The 13,615-nt window shown below is 35.9% G+C and overlaps 1 protein-coding gene across 3 annotated transcripts in view; it reads left to right on the plus strand.

The window, feature by feature from the left end:
- The window catches only part of LOC108790770 (dystrophin-like), a 505,563-nt gene that overhangs the window by 448,181 nt on the left and 43,767 nt on the right, over positions 1-13,615 (plus strand). The window contains exons 8-10 of one of the 3 annotated variants that reach the window (XM_018561113.1): positions 982-1,093; positions 3,008-3,144; positions 7,220-7,258. In XM_018561113.1, the coding sequence (XP_018416615.1) occupies positions 982-1,093; positions 3,008-3,144; positions 7,220-7,258 (288 nt within the window). Of the gene's footprint in view, positions 1-981; positions 1,094-3,007; positions 3,149-7,219; positions 7,259-13,615 lie in introns of those variants that run through there. The other 2 variants (XM_018561111.1, XM_018561114.1) reach the window with 2 other exon arrangements.

Genomic DNA, 13,615 nt, shown 5'->3' on the forward strand with positions numbered 1-13,615 from the left:
GATATATATATAGAGATATATATATAGATATATAGATAGAGAGATATATATATATAGAGATAGAGAGATATATAGATATATAGATATATAGATATATAATCTTATGAAAGTGAATATTTACAATTCATTTACAGCTGTAGACATTTTGGCGGTCACACCTGGGATCAAGAAAACAAGTGACCTATGCCGATACCCCCGTGCCCTTTAAACTACCATAAATTTACTATACATAGTATAAAAGTAGTTGGTGAGATTTTCAAGAGCACATGAGCTTCTCTTTAGTTAGACACTCTTGTAGCAGTGAAGCATTGGAGGCCCGCCTGAGCTCTTGTTCTGTGGTCAATGCAACAGTAGTACCAAAGCATGTAACAGGTGCAGAAGTAAAATGCCTGCCAAATGGGGTAGAGGCATTCCCTTGTACTGTGAGAGGGTTACTATTAGTATGCTTTACACCCACAGTTGTGCTTTACCAAAACCTATCTTGCTGAGTGTTGGCCTTGTAAAACCCTCATGCAAATGGTTCATCTACATAAGCAATGTTTTCCTGCATTTGATGTGCAATTGAAACATATCTAATGCAGGTCAGCGAATTGCCAATGGACTTTAATGGAGCAGTACACATGACAGTTAAGAGGCAGCATTTGACCTGCTTTGCATTGTACTGCATTTATTTAGCTGTACCTTTCAGAGTGTTTCAACTGCAAGCAAAGCCTGTCCAATGCAACCATTTCTTAATTGCTACTTTTTCCATTTAAATGCAGGCAGCAGTGTTTGAATGGAAATGGCTGTTTTTAACTCGATTGCCTGCACCATAAGCCCAAACACTAATTCTGGCAATAGAGCTGAAAGTTTTCAACTAGTGTGAAAAATTTTACAATTACTTTTATTGAACAAAAATTTTTTATAAAAAGAAACTTTGCATTTATAACGCATGTAAAAAAAATGAAAATGTTTATGCCATTGTTTTATTTTCCACTTTAGGTATAGAAGTTTAAAGCACTTTAACTATGACATCTGCCAAAGCTGCTTCTTTTCTGGCCGTGTTGCAAAAGGTCACAAAATGCACTATCCGATGGTGGAATACTGCACTCCCGTAAGTTTACATAACATTCCAAATCATAAAAATTATTCTGAAACAATGGATAAACTTATATTGTCAAATTTTGTATCCATATTGTGTCGATTCATACCTTGGTGAATGTCCTTACGAACTATAACTTCATAAAGCATATAATTTTTATATTTTGTCTAACAAAACTTCAAAATGGAATGCTGTTTTTCATCAAAGCTTAGGGAGGGTTAGTGTGAAGGGGTGTTCTAAATGAATAACGGAAGCCAATGTATTGACCATCTTGCATTGGATAATGGCCTGTTGTTTAAAACCTTCATATAATGCTATTTGGATCTTTTTCAAAGAAAAAGGTGATTCTACTAACATTCACATTCATATATCATAATTAAGTACAGGTTTTGAGCAGTTTCCAACTTCACTTCCATGCAGTTGTCATATGCCGTCTCTATAGATCGAGAACTGATTGATTACAAACCCGTGATCGCTCAACTCACTGTCTTCTCCCTGCAGAGAGTAGTTACACAGTGATTCCCCCCTACCCTCTTTGTTCCTTGGAAGGGCAGACAGGGGAGGAGGCGGGCACATCTGGCTCTAGAGCGCATACCACATTGTTATACCAGCCAAGTAAAGCTGTCCATACACCAGTAAAAAAAAAAAAAAAGATTGATTTAATTATGTTCATTCGATTTCCCAATAGTTAATGGGGTTGAATCGATAACTATTTTTGACTATTGTGATGGAAAAAATTGAAGGAGCAGGATGGAAACTTATTTTCAAACAAAATGTTAATGTTTTTGGTCATAAAACGCTATTCATTACAAAATCTGTTTAAAATGAAACTAAATTTGTCAAGTCTCTGATTTCTCATTATCGAATGCTCTGACGAGAATTTTTGCATGAATGCTTATGTGAAAATCTGCCAGTGCATGGCCAGCTTAAGGCAGAACAACACTACTAGCAGCATTGTGTTCAAGGATGGGCATGGCTGGTTATTTGTATGACCTATTTCAATCCTTAACTGGCCTTAGTGCTTTTCCCAACACCAGATGTCCCCAACCAGTAACTTATTAGCTATGAGTGATTTTTAATAAGGTTGACAGTAGCAGTCTCTAAACTGGGGCTCTGCACCTACTTGTCTGTGTACCTGCTGTGCTATAAAATTCTCATAAGCATTAAACTAAAAAGAGTATGCCACTCATGCAATTTATATTTTTTAACAGAAGCAAATTAAAAGCCGGCTTTTACAACTGTGTTTATTTTAAGTTGCTGAGGGTTGATTTATGCTTGGGTGCAATATCTGCACAGTCTTTCTTGTGTATTATTCTTAAAAAAAAAAAATCATCAGTGTGGTCCGCATTACTTGTTTATTGGCTCACAAAATGGTTGCGGACTTGTACTTTTTACCACTTAGCATTACAATTCTTGAATTCTTTCCAAATACACTTGAAATCCTGTACTGTATTTTTCAGTCCTTTATATTAAATTATAGTTTGTTTGCCTATAGGAGCCTGTGCAGCTATTAACATGAATGCACCCTTCTTAGCTGGATCTGACATGAATAGCTAAAGAAAAAAGCTCTTTGTTTTGGTTGATTCTTTTGGCTTCCATAAACCTCAGTCCGTGACTGAGTTTAGCTTTGAACTTAAAATCAAAACATAATGAACTAAGAAATGCTAAATCTCATTGTTGTAAGTTACTAAATAAAAGCAGGTGCCAAACATTTTCCTGTAAAACATTTAATAACTGAATGCCGATTCTCTCAAGGAAAATGCTGAGCTGAATGTAAAATCCAGCAATGGATTTATTTTTATTTTTGACCCAGTTACTTCACAGATACGGTTTCCTTCTCACAGCAAAACAATGCCTTTCACTTTACTTTTTAATTCATGGCATCAAGTCTCATATTCACAAAGAAATGTATTTGTCTGCTTTTAGACTACATCTGGAGAAGATGTACGTGACTTTGCAAAGGTTTTGAAGAATAAATTCAGAACAAAAAGATACTTTGCCAAGCACCCAAGGATGGGTTATCTGCCTGTTCAGACTGTCTTAGAAGGAGACAACATGGAGACGTGAGTACACTCTACTGGCCTGCAAACACCCTTGCCACTTCCTTCTTCCCATTTGTATTTATTTTTTAAGTTAATACATGTCATCTTTTGGGGAATTTATTTTGGCTGTAGTAAACACAAGCTGATGTGTTTTAGAAAGAGGTATGGATTAGGGTTGCAACAATACAGTTTTTTCGATATTGAGTACCAATGTCCTATATTTTGGTACTCGCCGATACCGGTACTTCCGCTGGCATGGAGACGGCTTCCCGGCCAATCAGGAAACCAGGAGCTAGGTCGATACCGGTTACCTGGTTTCCTGATTGGCCAGAAGGCCGCCCCCATGCTGTTTGGCCAGGAAGCCACATTCCTGGCCAATCAGGAAGCTGGCTCCATGTTCCCTCGCGGCACTGCCAGTCATGGGAAATCTCCCTCTGACCGGAGGTTCCGATGTTGGAGCATTTGAGCGAGTACTCGCCCAAATACTCGGTATCGGTGCATCCCTAGTATGGATGATGGCTCACCACTGCCTCATGGGATAGCTGGGTGCTCAAAATCCTGCAAGAATGCACCCCAGTTCATTACAGGAGTGCATTCTTGCAGGATTTTAAGTCGCAAAAAAACTGGACTTGTTTTGTATTTAAAAACAAGTCTGGTTAAATGTGATGAGCTACAGCTAGCTTTTGTAATGCAGTAGGCGAACTTGTGCAATTTAAAATGCAGTATCTCAAGTTCTAAAAACTTTTAAAGTGAATCTATAAGGATAGAAATAGGAGAGCTATCATATCTGTCTTATTTTTGAAGGGGCATGTTTTGTGACTGTCATATTATAAATAGTCTTCACTATTTATTGAGTCACTGGCCCAAAAGAGTTGTGCACATATAAGGTGTCTAATTTGATTGGTGTCTGTTCCAAAATGTAAAGGAAGAGTGAAGATGACAGATCTGGAACATGCACCTCCAAAACATGTCAGATATGACATCGCTTATATATCCTGACACATTGTTAAATAAAAACATGTATATGTAGGACTGATATCTGTACTTATTATGTAACTTGTGTTTTAGTGGTCCTTCTAACAAACCAAAACTTTGTTTTATTTTTCCTTCAGAGATTTTCTGCTATAATTTATAAATGTTTACTTTATCATTTAAAAAAATAATTATAAGCTATTACAGCTGACAACAGATTGCTAACACTATCCAATATATCAACAAAATCCCTGTATATTTACTTATTGAATGTTGTTGTTGTATTAATTGGTATTGGCAATGTGTTATCAACCCTAATAGATTGTAATCTTTTTGTAGCTCTCTTTTTCATGAATTTTTTATAGCTTGGGATTCTATTTTATTTAGTAGGTTGTGGAGGCCTAATACACACACATATGTATGTATGTATGTAAATTAGACATGTGCACTGCCAAAAAATTTTTCGTTTTAAATTCGGATTTGTGTTATTTCGTTTTTCGGGATTCGGGTGCGAAAGTCAATTCGGATTCGGGATTCGGATTCGGAAGAAATTCGGTAGCGTTAGTACAAACGTTCGCTTCGTTTTCTGTTCTTATTCGTTTCTTATTCGTTTCTTATTCGTTTCGTTCGTTTGCAGCAAAAGTGACATTTGAGGGGGAAAAAATATTTTTCTCCTTCTCTAATGTCACTTTGCTCCAACGAACGAAACGAATAAGAAACGAATAAGAACAGAAAACGAAACGAACGTTCGTGCGAACGCTAACGAATTTCGGAAATGGAAATTCGGATTCGTTTGCATTCGTTATGTCTGTAATTCGGAATTCGGATACATCCGAATGTCCGAATTTACAAACATTCGTCCGAATTATAACAATAAACAACTCTTTTTAAGAACATCCTCTGCAGCACTGCACAGATATGGAATATATAGGTGGTAAAACTAGTATATTGAAATCCTGGGAATGACAAACATGTCAAACAAAAAAAAAAGACAGTCTAAAAGAGAGGTACATATTTTTTACTACTGTTTATATAGTACCAATATAGTCTACAGCACTGTACATACCGTACATACATTTACATTAATCCCTGTTCCCCAGAGATGTTAAAAATGTAATGTCCATACCACACATATGCACACTTTTGGGCAATTTGGGAGGAAGAGAAGCAGACCATTTTATTTTTAATTGTGGAAGCAAAGTTGACACACAAACAGAGAGAACATCAAACTTCAAGAAGGTAGTGTACCAATAGCTGTCGGTAACAGTGACGTTATCTGTCTGAACCAGGGAAAATCAGGTGGTATTGTGAATCAAGGGTTTCTGCATTTATGCAAAGAAAAGGATTTTCAGGGGAAGGTTGGTGAAGAGAGAAAGGAAGCAACATAAAAGTCCTAGATGTAATGGAAATATGAATACAAGTTAATCATATGTAGTTTAACATGTCTACCTAAAGAAAAAACGCTTAAAATAAAAAATATTGTTAGTCCTGATCGTAATAAGACATTTTATACAAAACACTCTAAACCACCCTTTAAGTTTGCATTATTTACTAGTACTTGCAGCCATGTTTGTCTAAAATGGGTTGCGTACTGATTGCGTACGATATTTTATAGTTTCAACAGTTTAGGACAACCTGATTATTCTATTTCTGCAGAACATAACGGACATCCTATTCTCTGCTGGTTTACATATAGTGTCATTAATTCTGAATATTGCAGCCTATCTCGGAGGAGTTATTGTTAGCACAGTCCAACAGGAGGCTATTATGAAAAATGGCCTTACAATTTTTGTTCATTTTCTTACACCTTTTATTTTATTTATTTATTTAGTCATTTTGCCAAATTGAAAGTGTCTGCAGAATACATTGGAGCTACAATAATGGAGTATCAAATTGAACAGTATACATATTTGCTAAAGCTTTATTCATTTAACAAGACAATTGTAAGCTTCAACCTTCTGTATTAAGTTTCATTATTGAAAGGTAGGGTTTAAAGACTTTGACAAATTGAATGTGTATACGATCTTCAAAGACAAGTAGAAAGCAAAAGAATTTCAGAAAAATGATTGATTCCAGATGTACAGTCTATTATCTGAGCCCATTTATCCATGGTGTTGTTACCAATCACACGACAGGTGCAGATCAGAGTGTGTTAATTTCCCCATCTGCCAGAAGCACAACATTTTACATTAATAGTTTAGGAAACTTCCTGTTGGTAGCAGATTGCCAGGCTGATGTAGACACATCTGTCCTCTTGTTATCTTGGAGCCTAAATTTATGTACATAGTAATACAATTGAGTAGCCATATATTTAACTGCCTGCAAGGTTTTGTAATGGTATAATATAAGAATCTTCAAAAAACACAATAAAGTGAACCTGTCACTGTATACTAAATGGTAATCCTGGTACTCAGCGGACAGTACTTTCAGACTAATCTAAGCTCCCTGAAGCTATGCTGATTGGAACCCTTCTTTTTATTTAATGGGAAAACACATGTAGGTTGAGGTACAGATGAGGTAGAGGCTGATTTACTAAGGGATTTAAAAGATTTTCACACAAATAAAATGTGTGAAGATTCACTTCCACTTATCCAATCATGGGAAAAGAAAATGCATGTTTACTTTCTTCATCTGCACATGATTGGATGATTGAACTGAATCTACACACTTTTTATTCTGTGAAGATTCTCAAATCCTTTAGTAAATAAACCTCTACCTCAATCATGTGTACCACAACCCATTTATGTTTTCATGTTCGATTAAAAGAAGGGTACTGTGTTCCAATGAGCATAGTAAACCAGTCCCATTGTGCTGTGACAATGCCATAAGATCACCAGTTAGGATCCTGACACATCACAATCATTTCTAGCATAATATGTTTGATTACAAAAGTGTGGTTTGTTTTATCAGACATTCAGAAGAAAATGCACAGGGGTCTTTTATATGTTCTAAAGTTTAATCTTTTTCTTGGACCCACAGTTTCAGCTTGTATTTCTGAACTTTAAATATGTATGTATGCATAATTTTCTTCATTGATTTGCATTCATGTTAATGTCATAAAGCTCATTGCACCTTTCAGTTCTCTGCTCTACTTTCTCTTCACCTCCTCATTTTTGTCTTTCAGTCCTGTTACTCTGATCAACTTCTGGCCAGTAGATTCTGCGTGAGTACTTTTTTATTTTTGCGCTACTGCTGTTGCTCCCACCTTCATGTGTGCTGTTTTAATCCACTTTTTATTTTATCCATGAGTTCATTTTTACTTTGCCCCCTACTCCAACTTTAAAATACATGTCTAGCATTAAAAGGTTAAATGTAAACATACTAGCACAAAACTGTATGAAAGGAACAGTGAACGTAGACCCTTGTCAAAGACTATTCTTATTGCTTTTCATCATGAAACTCTTGGCACTAGAGGCCAGTGGCTGTTGAACTCATAAGAAAGATGTGTACCTAGAAGTTCCTAAAGTGAAAGTACAGGCAATATTTCAAAGAACATATAATCTAACTCATTGTAATTGAAAACTCTTGTTAGATGTTTTCCATGAATGGACAGTTTAAGTACAGTAAAACTTTGGCCATCCTGTCTTGATCCTTTACATGTGTTATGTTCGATCAACAACTGAAACACAATTATTTGTTTTTCTTTTACATCACTGGAGTACAACATATCTCTTTCATACAAGAAAGACAATAAAGAAGACCAATGTATTAGTCTTACAGGAATTTAGAGTTTTGTTCAAGTCCCACAAGACGATGGTCTTCAGGTCTTTTTTGTTATATGAATGGAACTACATTCAAATGGGGAAGAAAATGAGAAAATAAAGTGATTTAAGGAAGTGTCATTCTCTTTAGTTTATCACCAATAAATTGGCTACATATATAGAAATACAAATGTCATTACCTTTGTCTCACAACATTTAAGCATGCAAGCCCATGTAGTCAAATTTGACCACTTATTAGTAACAGAGCAGAAACCTATTATTTTGATGATTATTTATAATAAACCTCGTATCTGTACAGTCAGTAGTTCTCCATGATAAATGGCAAATTTAAAATAGTTTTGGCACTTTGCATGTTCAGTCCAACCATAAATATGCCATATTACCTGCTGAGTAACCAGCGTTTGGGATAGATGCTTCAATTGCATCAGTTTTTCAAGTTGCTGTTTGCAACACTAGTGCTTGTATATATCCATTTAGCAACTGACCAGGGCTGACTGTCTAGGGATCATATGTACTAAAAGTGGATTACAGTAGATCTTTACAATGAAGAACCAGTTAAGACAAATTTGTAACTAATGCTGGCCAAAAATGTGCAATACTTTTTTTTTCCAGACCAAATAGTTCTTACTACTCGCTCTACATACTCATGGAGATAAAAGATGGTAAAGTGGAACTCCAGGCACATAGCTAAATACACATTTAAAACATGACATATAATATACACTGCCAGGCCAAAATAAAGTCACCACCTAGATTTAGCTAAGCAAATAAGTAAGAGCCATCCATTGGATAAAGGTTATGATCTGGGGTTGCTTCAGTTGGTCAGGTCTAGGTTCAGCAACATTATGTCCCTCAAAAAATAAGGTCAGCTGCCTACCTGAATATACTGAATGACCCTTATGGCATGGACATATTCCAAGATGACAATGCCTGGGATTCATCAGGCTTAAATAGTGAAAGAGTGGTTCTGGGAGCATGGGACATCATTTTCACACATGGATTGGCTACCACAGAGTCCAGGCCTTAACCCCATTGAGAATCTTTGGGATGTACTGGAAAAGACTGTACGCAGTGGTCCGACTCTCCCATCATCACTACAAGATCTTGGTGAAAAATGAATGCAACTCTGGATGGAGATAAAAGTTGTAACATTGCATGAGTTTATCAAAACAATGTCACACGGAATGTGTGCTGTAATTAAAGCTGGAGTGTGACTTTTTTTATACTTATGAATTTTTTTTTAATTCTGTAACTGCAGGAGGATTTTTTTTTCCAGCACCGCCAGGTCAAAAGCCAAAGCAGAACCCCGACTGCCTTAGAGAGCTCAACCCTTCCACTCCTGTCTGAATACTGTTGTGCAGTGGATTATACAAGCCTAATATAACACTATAATTCCCTTTTTACAGCAGACAGTATAGAAATGTACCACATTCCAATATCATAATACAGTAAAAAAGAAAAAGGTGTTTGAGCGGATTTTAAAGGTGCCTTGGAAACCAGACTTGTACAACATATATTAAAAAATCACAATCTTTATTTACATATTACAAAATGGCAAACAACACAAGTTTGCTTAATGTGCAGATATAAAAATTGTAGCCCAACCTTCCCAGAATCTTTCTCATCTTGTCACATATATAATTAATGAAAGTCTATCCAATTTTCCTTAGGCATATAGCATTGTTGTTACATTTTATCTTATTTAATAAAGATTAGATGAGAAGATATTCCTTGTTTTCTCAACATGTTTCACAGTGACCAACGTCTTCAGCAGAAGGCTACAATATTCTAAAATGAATCATATATTACTACAAGTTTAAGACTTGTATAACAAATCGATTTACAAATTTCTTTTATATACTCCTCACATATGTGAATATCCATCCCCCTGCATTAAAATATGACTTCAACTAATCCCCATAGGTCCATGGTGCGGATGAGGAGGCACCTATACAACAAGTTAAGGCAGTAAGTACCCAATAAATTAGTCCAACCTAACCTCTATACCAGACAGCAAGACAACCAATAAGACTATATACTTTCTGCAGCCAAACCTCCACATTGCTACATCACCTTATTATACTTTAGGGTGCTATACCACAATAATCCAGCAATCACTGCTGCCCTGAAAGTGTTACCTGGGTAGCCTTTAAAATTGCCCAAAGCATAGAGGACTGTAAAGAGACCAGGCAAAATCCCTTCTAGAACAATGGAATAGATTCAACATATCGCATAATTTCTAAACAGAAACAATAATAATCCTTGCCTTTACCTGCTCTCATTCTTTGGACTCTTTCTCCAGTGACAGAACCAACATTGTGGTGTTCTCTTACAATCCCCCACTGTGCAAGGGTGGGCTACATATTGTGTGCTAAGAATTTTAATATCTGCACATAAAGTGAACTTGTGTTGAGTTTGCCATTTTATAATATGTAAATAACGATATTGTGATTTTAATATGTATGTTGTACAAGTCTGGTTTCCAATGTACCTTTAAAGTCTGCTCAAACACTTTTTTTTTTAATTCTAATATAACACTAGCTAAAGGTAAAAATACAAAAGTACATTTAACCTTTTTTTTATGAATACATAACTCGACTAAATGTTTTGTTTCTAAAGCGGTCTGTTCAAATTCAAATGCCTGGACTAAATGTTTTTTGTTCTTAAAAATGTTTGTTCAGCTTCAAATGCACCTTAGAAAAATTGTACAGTTTGCAATGATGTGCTAATAGGCAGTACATGCTGACAATCTTATTTTATTTACAGAGTACTGAAGTAATTTAAACTTTGGTTCATGCAAGGCTAGGAATAGTATATGTTCACATGAGGGAGGTAATCTCTGGTTTACAACCTGTTGCAGTAACAGATTAGAGGGTATAGTAGGTACTTTACAGGCATAACATCCAGGAATCTAAACGCTAAGTTGGAAAAAAACAACAAATCATATTTTTCTAGTGTCACAAATTTAACCCAGTTGCTTGCTCAGAGGGGGTTTTCCAAATTCTAGATACCTAGCAGGTCACGTGAGATTTTTGGCTGGATTGTACATGCAATTTAAAAATGCTGTTAGTATAGAGGACCATTGCCTGCAACAATATTAGGAATGCCAAGATGTTTACATATAAGATGGTAGAAACATTAACTTTTGGCCTTATTCTGTTTTTAACTATTTACTAAATTGGAAATGATGCAGTTGTGGATTTTTCAAATAACACAGTTGTGGATTTTTAGGATCTCTACAATAAAGATATTTTATTTCTGCATGTGTAGATAGTTTGTCTGACTACCAGTAAGGATTGACACCCACATTAGACCATTTATCTCAAGATCTGTGTCCCTTTTGGTCATTTTCCCTTGCTTGATTTTTTTTTCCCCCCCTTATGGATTCAAATAGTGAAGGTCTAGACTCGACAATTGCCACGAATCCTGGACTCGTGCCCCAAACACTCTCCCTATATTCTCTGAGACACATTACAGTTCCTTCTAATGTTCTGACAAAATAGACCTATAGCTTCCATTATTAGCTGATTGGTAGCAAGATTAAAACAGATGATAAAACAGATAACAAATTTGTCAGAAAGGTGACGTATTTGAGATATCAGACCCTAAAATCGCATTAAAAGCTTGTGAAAACATGGCAGTGACCCACTAAACGCAAAAATGGAAGACAAATTTAATTTGATCTGGTCATTTTTCTTTTTGGGCATTATTTATCTTTACTTATAGGTTATAAAGGAATAATCTATTCCACACAAATGGACTATAGGAGATGCCAACATTTTTGTTTACTGTTAATGCTCAGCTGTGTATTGCCTTTGTCTGAAAATGCAGATGTTCCATTAAAAAAAATAAACCAATAATCACAAGAGAAAGTTCTGTTTGTTCTCAGAGTTTAGGGAGTAGCATGAATTTCAATTAGGAACTCAGCAACTCAAGTGTAGCATAAAGCAAAGAATTTAGTAAGTACCGACATGATACTGATTCTGTACACAATCTTCCTATAAACTGTTTTCTCAGCAGAGATTTTAAAAGTGCAACCTTAATGTATCCGGTAATATAAGAACAACAGATTGGCTGATGGATATGTGTCACAATATGCACTAAAGGAAAGTAAGATGTTCAGATAAAGCCAGCTTGTGTTTTTTTTTTTTTTTTTAATTGGTTACATTTTTTATGTCCTCTCTCATAATTCCCCTATAAAGTGGCTTCCTTAAAGCGTTAATGTTTACTTAACATACCCACTCTTCATAAGCCATCAGTTTTACAATAGCCTGTTTTCTTGCAATTATTATACAGGATTTAAAAAGCGCCAATAGTTTGCACAGCGCTTTACAATATAAGGAAGACATTACAGTCACAATACAATTTAAGACAAGATGGTAAGGGGGGCCCTGCCCGTGAGGGCTTACAATCTAAAAATGAGAGCTGTGTGAAGTTCAGTGACATAGATACTTTACAAATTAGTATCTTATGTTGCAGGAATTTTCTGGGGAGCAGCCTGCTACAACCCCTAGGTCTCCCTACAGGTTGAAGAGCCAAGAGGGCTACCTTGCTGATATTGACAATTTCCTGGATAACACCTTTAAAGGATAACTGTATGTTTAAAGCACAACTCTTTTAATATATCCAGACATGACAAGCAGCTTCGAAAATATAACTTCTTACCTCTGCCTTTTCTGTCCCTCTACTTTTGAGGGCAACCATTACAGGCCCAGGCAACTGTAGCCAGGACTGCGGACAGGACTGAAAAATTTGACATCCATCTGCTCCACATATTTGTTCAAATCAGTGTCTTAATTGTTGCCAGACATAAACAATACATTCTGCATGAAGCTCATGCCATTGCTGGAGATTACAAACCACTAGTTATAATATCAATAGATTTTGGTAGTGTATCCGGACTATAACTGAAAACATGGAGGGCATCAGGGATCCTTCTGGTTGTGCTTTCTACATTTTCATATATGGAATTGAATTTAATGGTTTAATTGTGCAGAGCTTAGCTAAAGAAATGTAGGAGGACCTGTCTGTTTCTGCCAGTTTGTGTTTTACGGTGAATTCTTGAGGTCAGTGCAGTAAAGAGATCATCATTTATAGCTTCTGGAGCTGAAGAAATGAAAAGCAGAATAGATGTTTTTTTCTTGTTCTTAGTCCTTATCTGCACTTTTAGTTTAGATGTAAACAACATAATGTATACAGTGATTTAGACTTCTGATTACATTTCTGGAAGTACAGGGAAAGAAAAGAAAGAGGTTTACAGATTCAATTTGTAAAGTTGCTTGTTATCCCCGGTATATTCAAAAAGATAATATGGGGAATTCATCAAAACCAGAGCAGACAAATTCTGGAGCAGCTGTGCATGGCAACCATCGGCTTCTCTCTTCAGTTTGTTCAGTTAAAATTTGAAAATAAAAGACAGAGGCTGGTTGGTTGCCATTCACAGCTGCTCTAGATTTTGTCTGCTCCAATTTTGATAAATTCCCCCCAATGTATTTTGGTAAAAAATATAGTTAATCAGAGCATAATAATGCATGCTTCATGGAACGAGTGTGTGCATGAACTATATACAGTATATAGTATTATAAACTAACTCAAACATTTGTATGGTCAGGAGTGTATGTAATCATGCAATCTCACATGTGCATGTGCTTTACACAAACATGTAAGTTAAATTAACTACTGCACATGTTCTATTGGTAATCATGTCAGATGGAAGATATTTATATTGTAGGCTACACCTAATGGATATTGCTGGTGTATTTTAAAAGCTGAACTCTGGGGGGGTGGGAGGGATGTTT

The sequence above is a fragment of the Nanorana parkeri genome, unplaced genomic scaffold, assembly GCF_000935625.1.
Source record: "Nanorana parkeri isolate BGI_ZX_2015 unplaced genomic scaffold, ASM93562v1 scaffold500, whole genome shotgun sequence".
NCBI classification, from domain to species: domain Eukaryota; kingdom Metazoa; phylum Chordata; class Amphibia; order Anura; family Dicroglossidae; genus Nanorana; species Nanorana parkeri.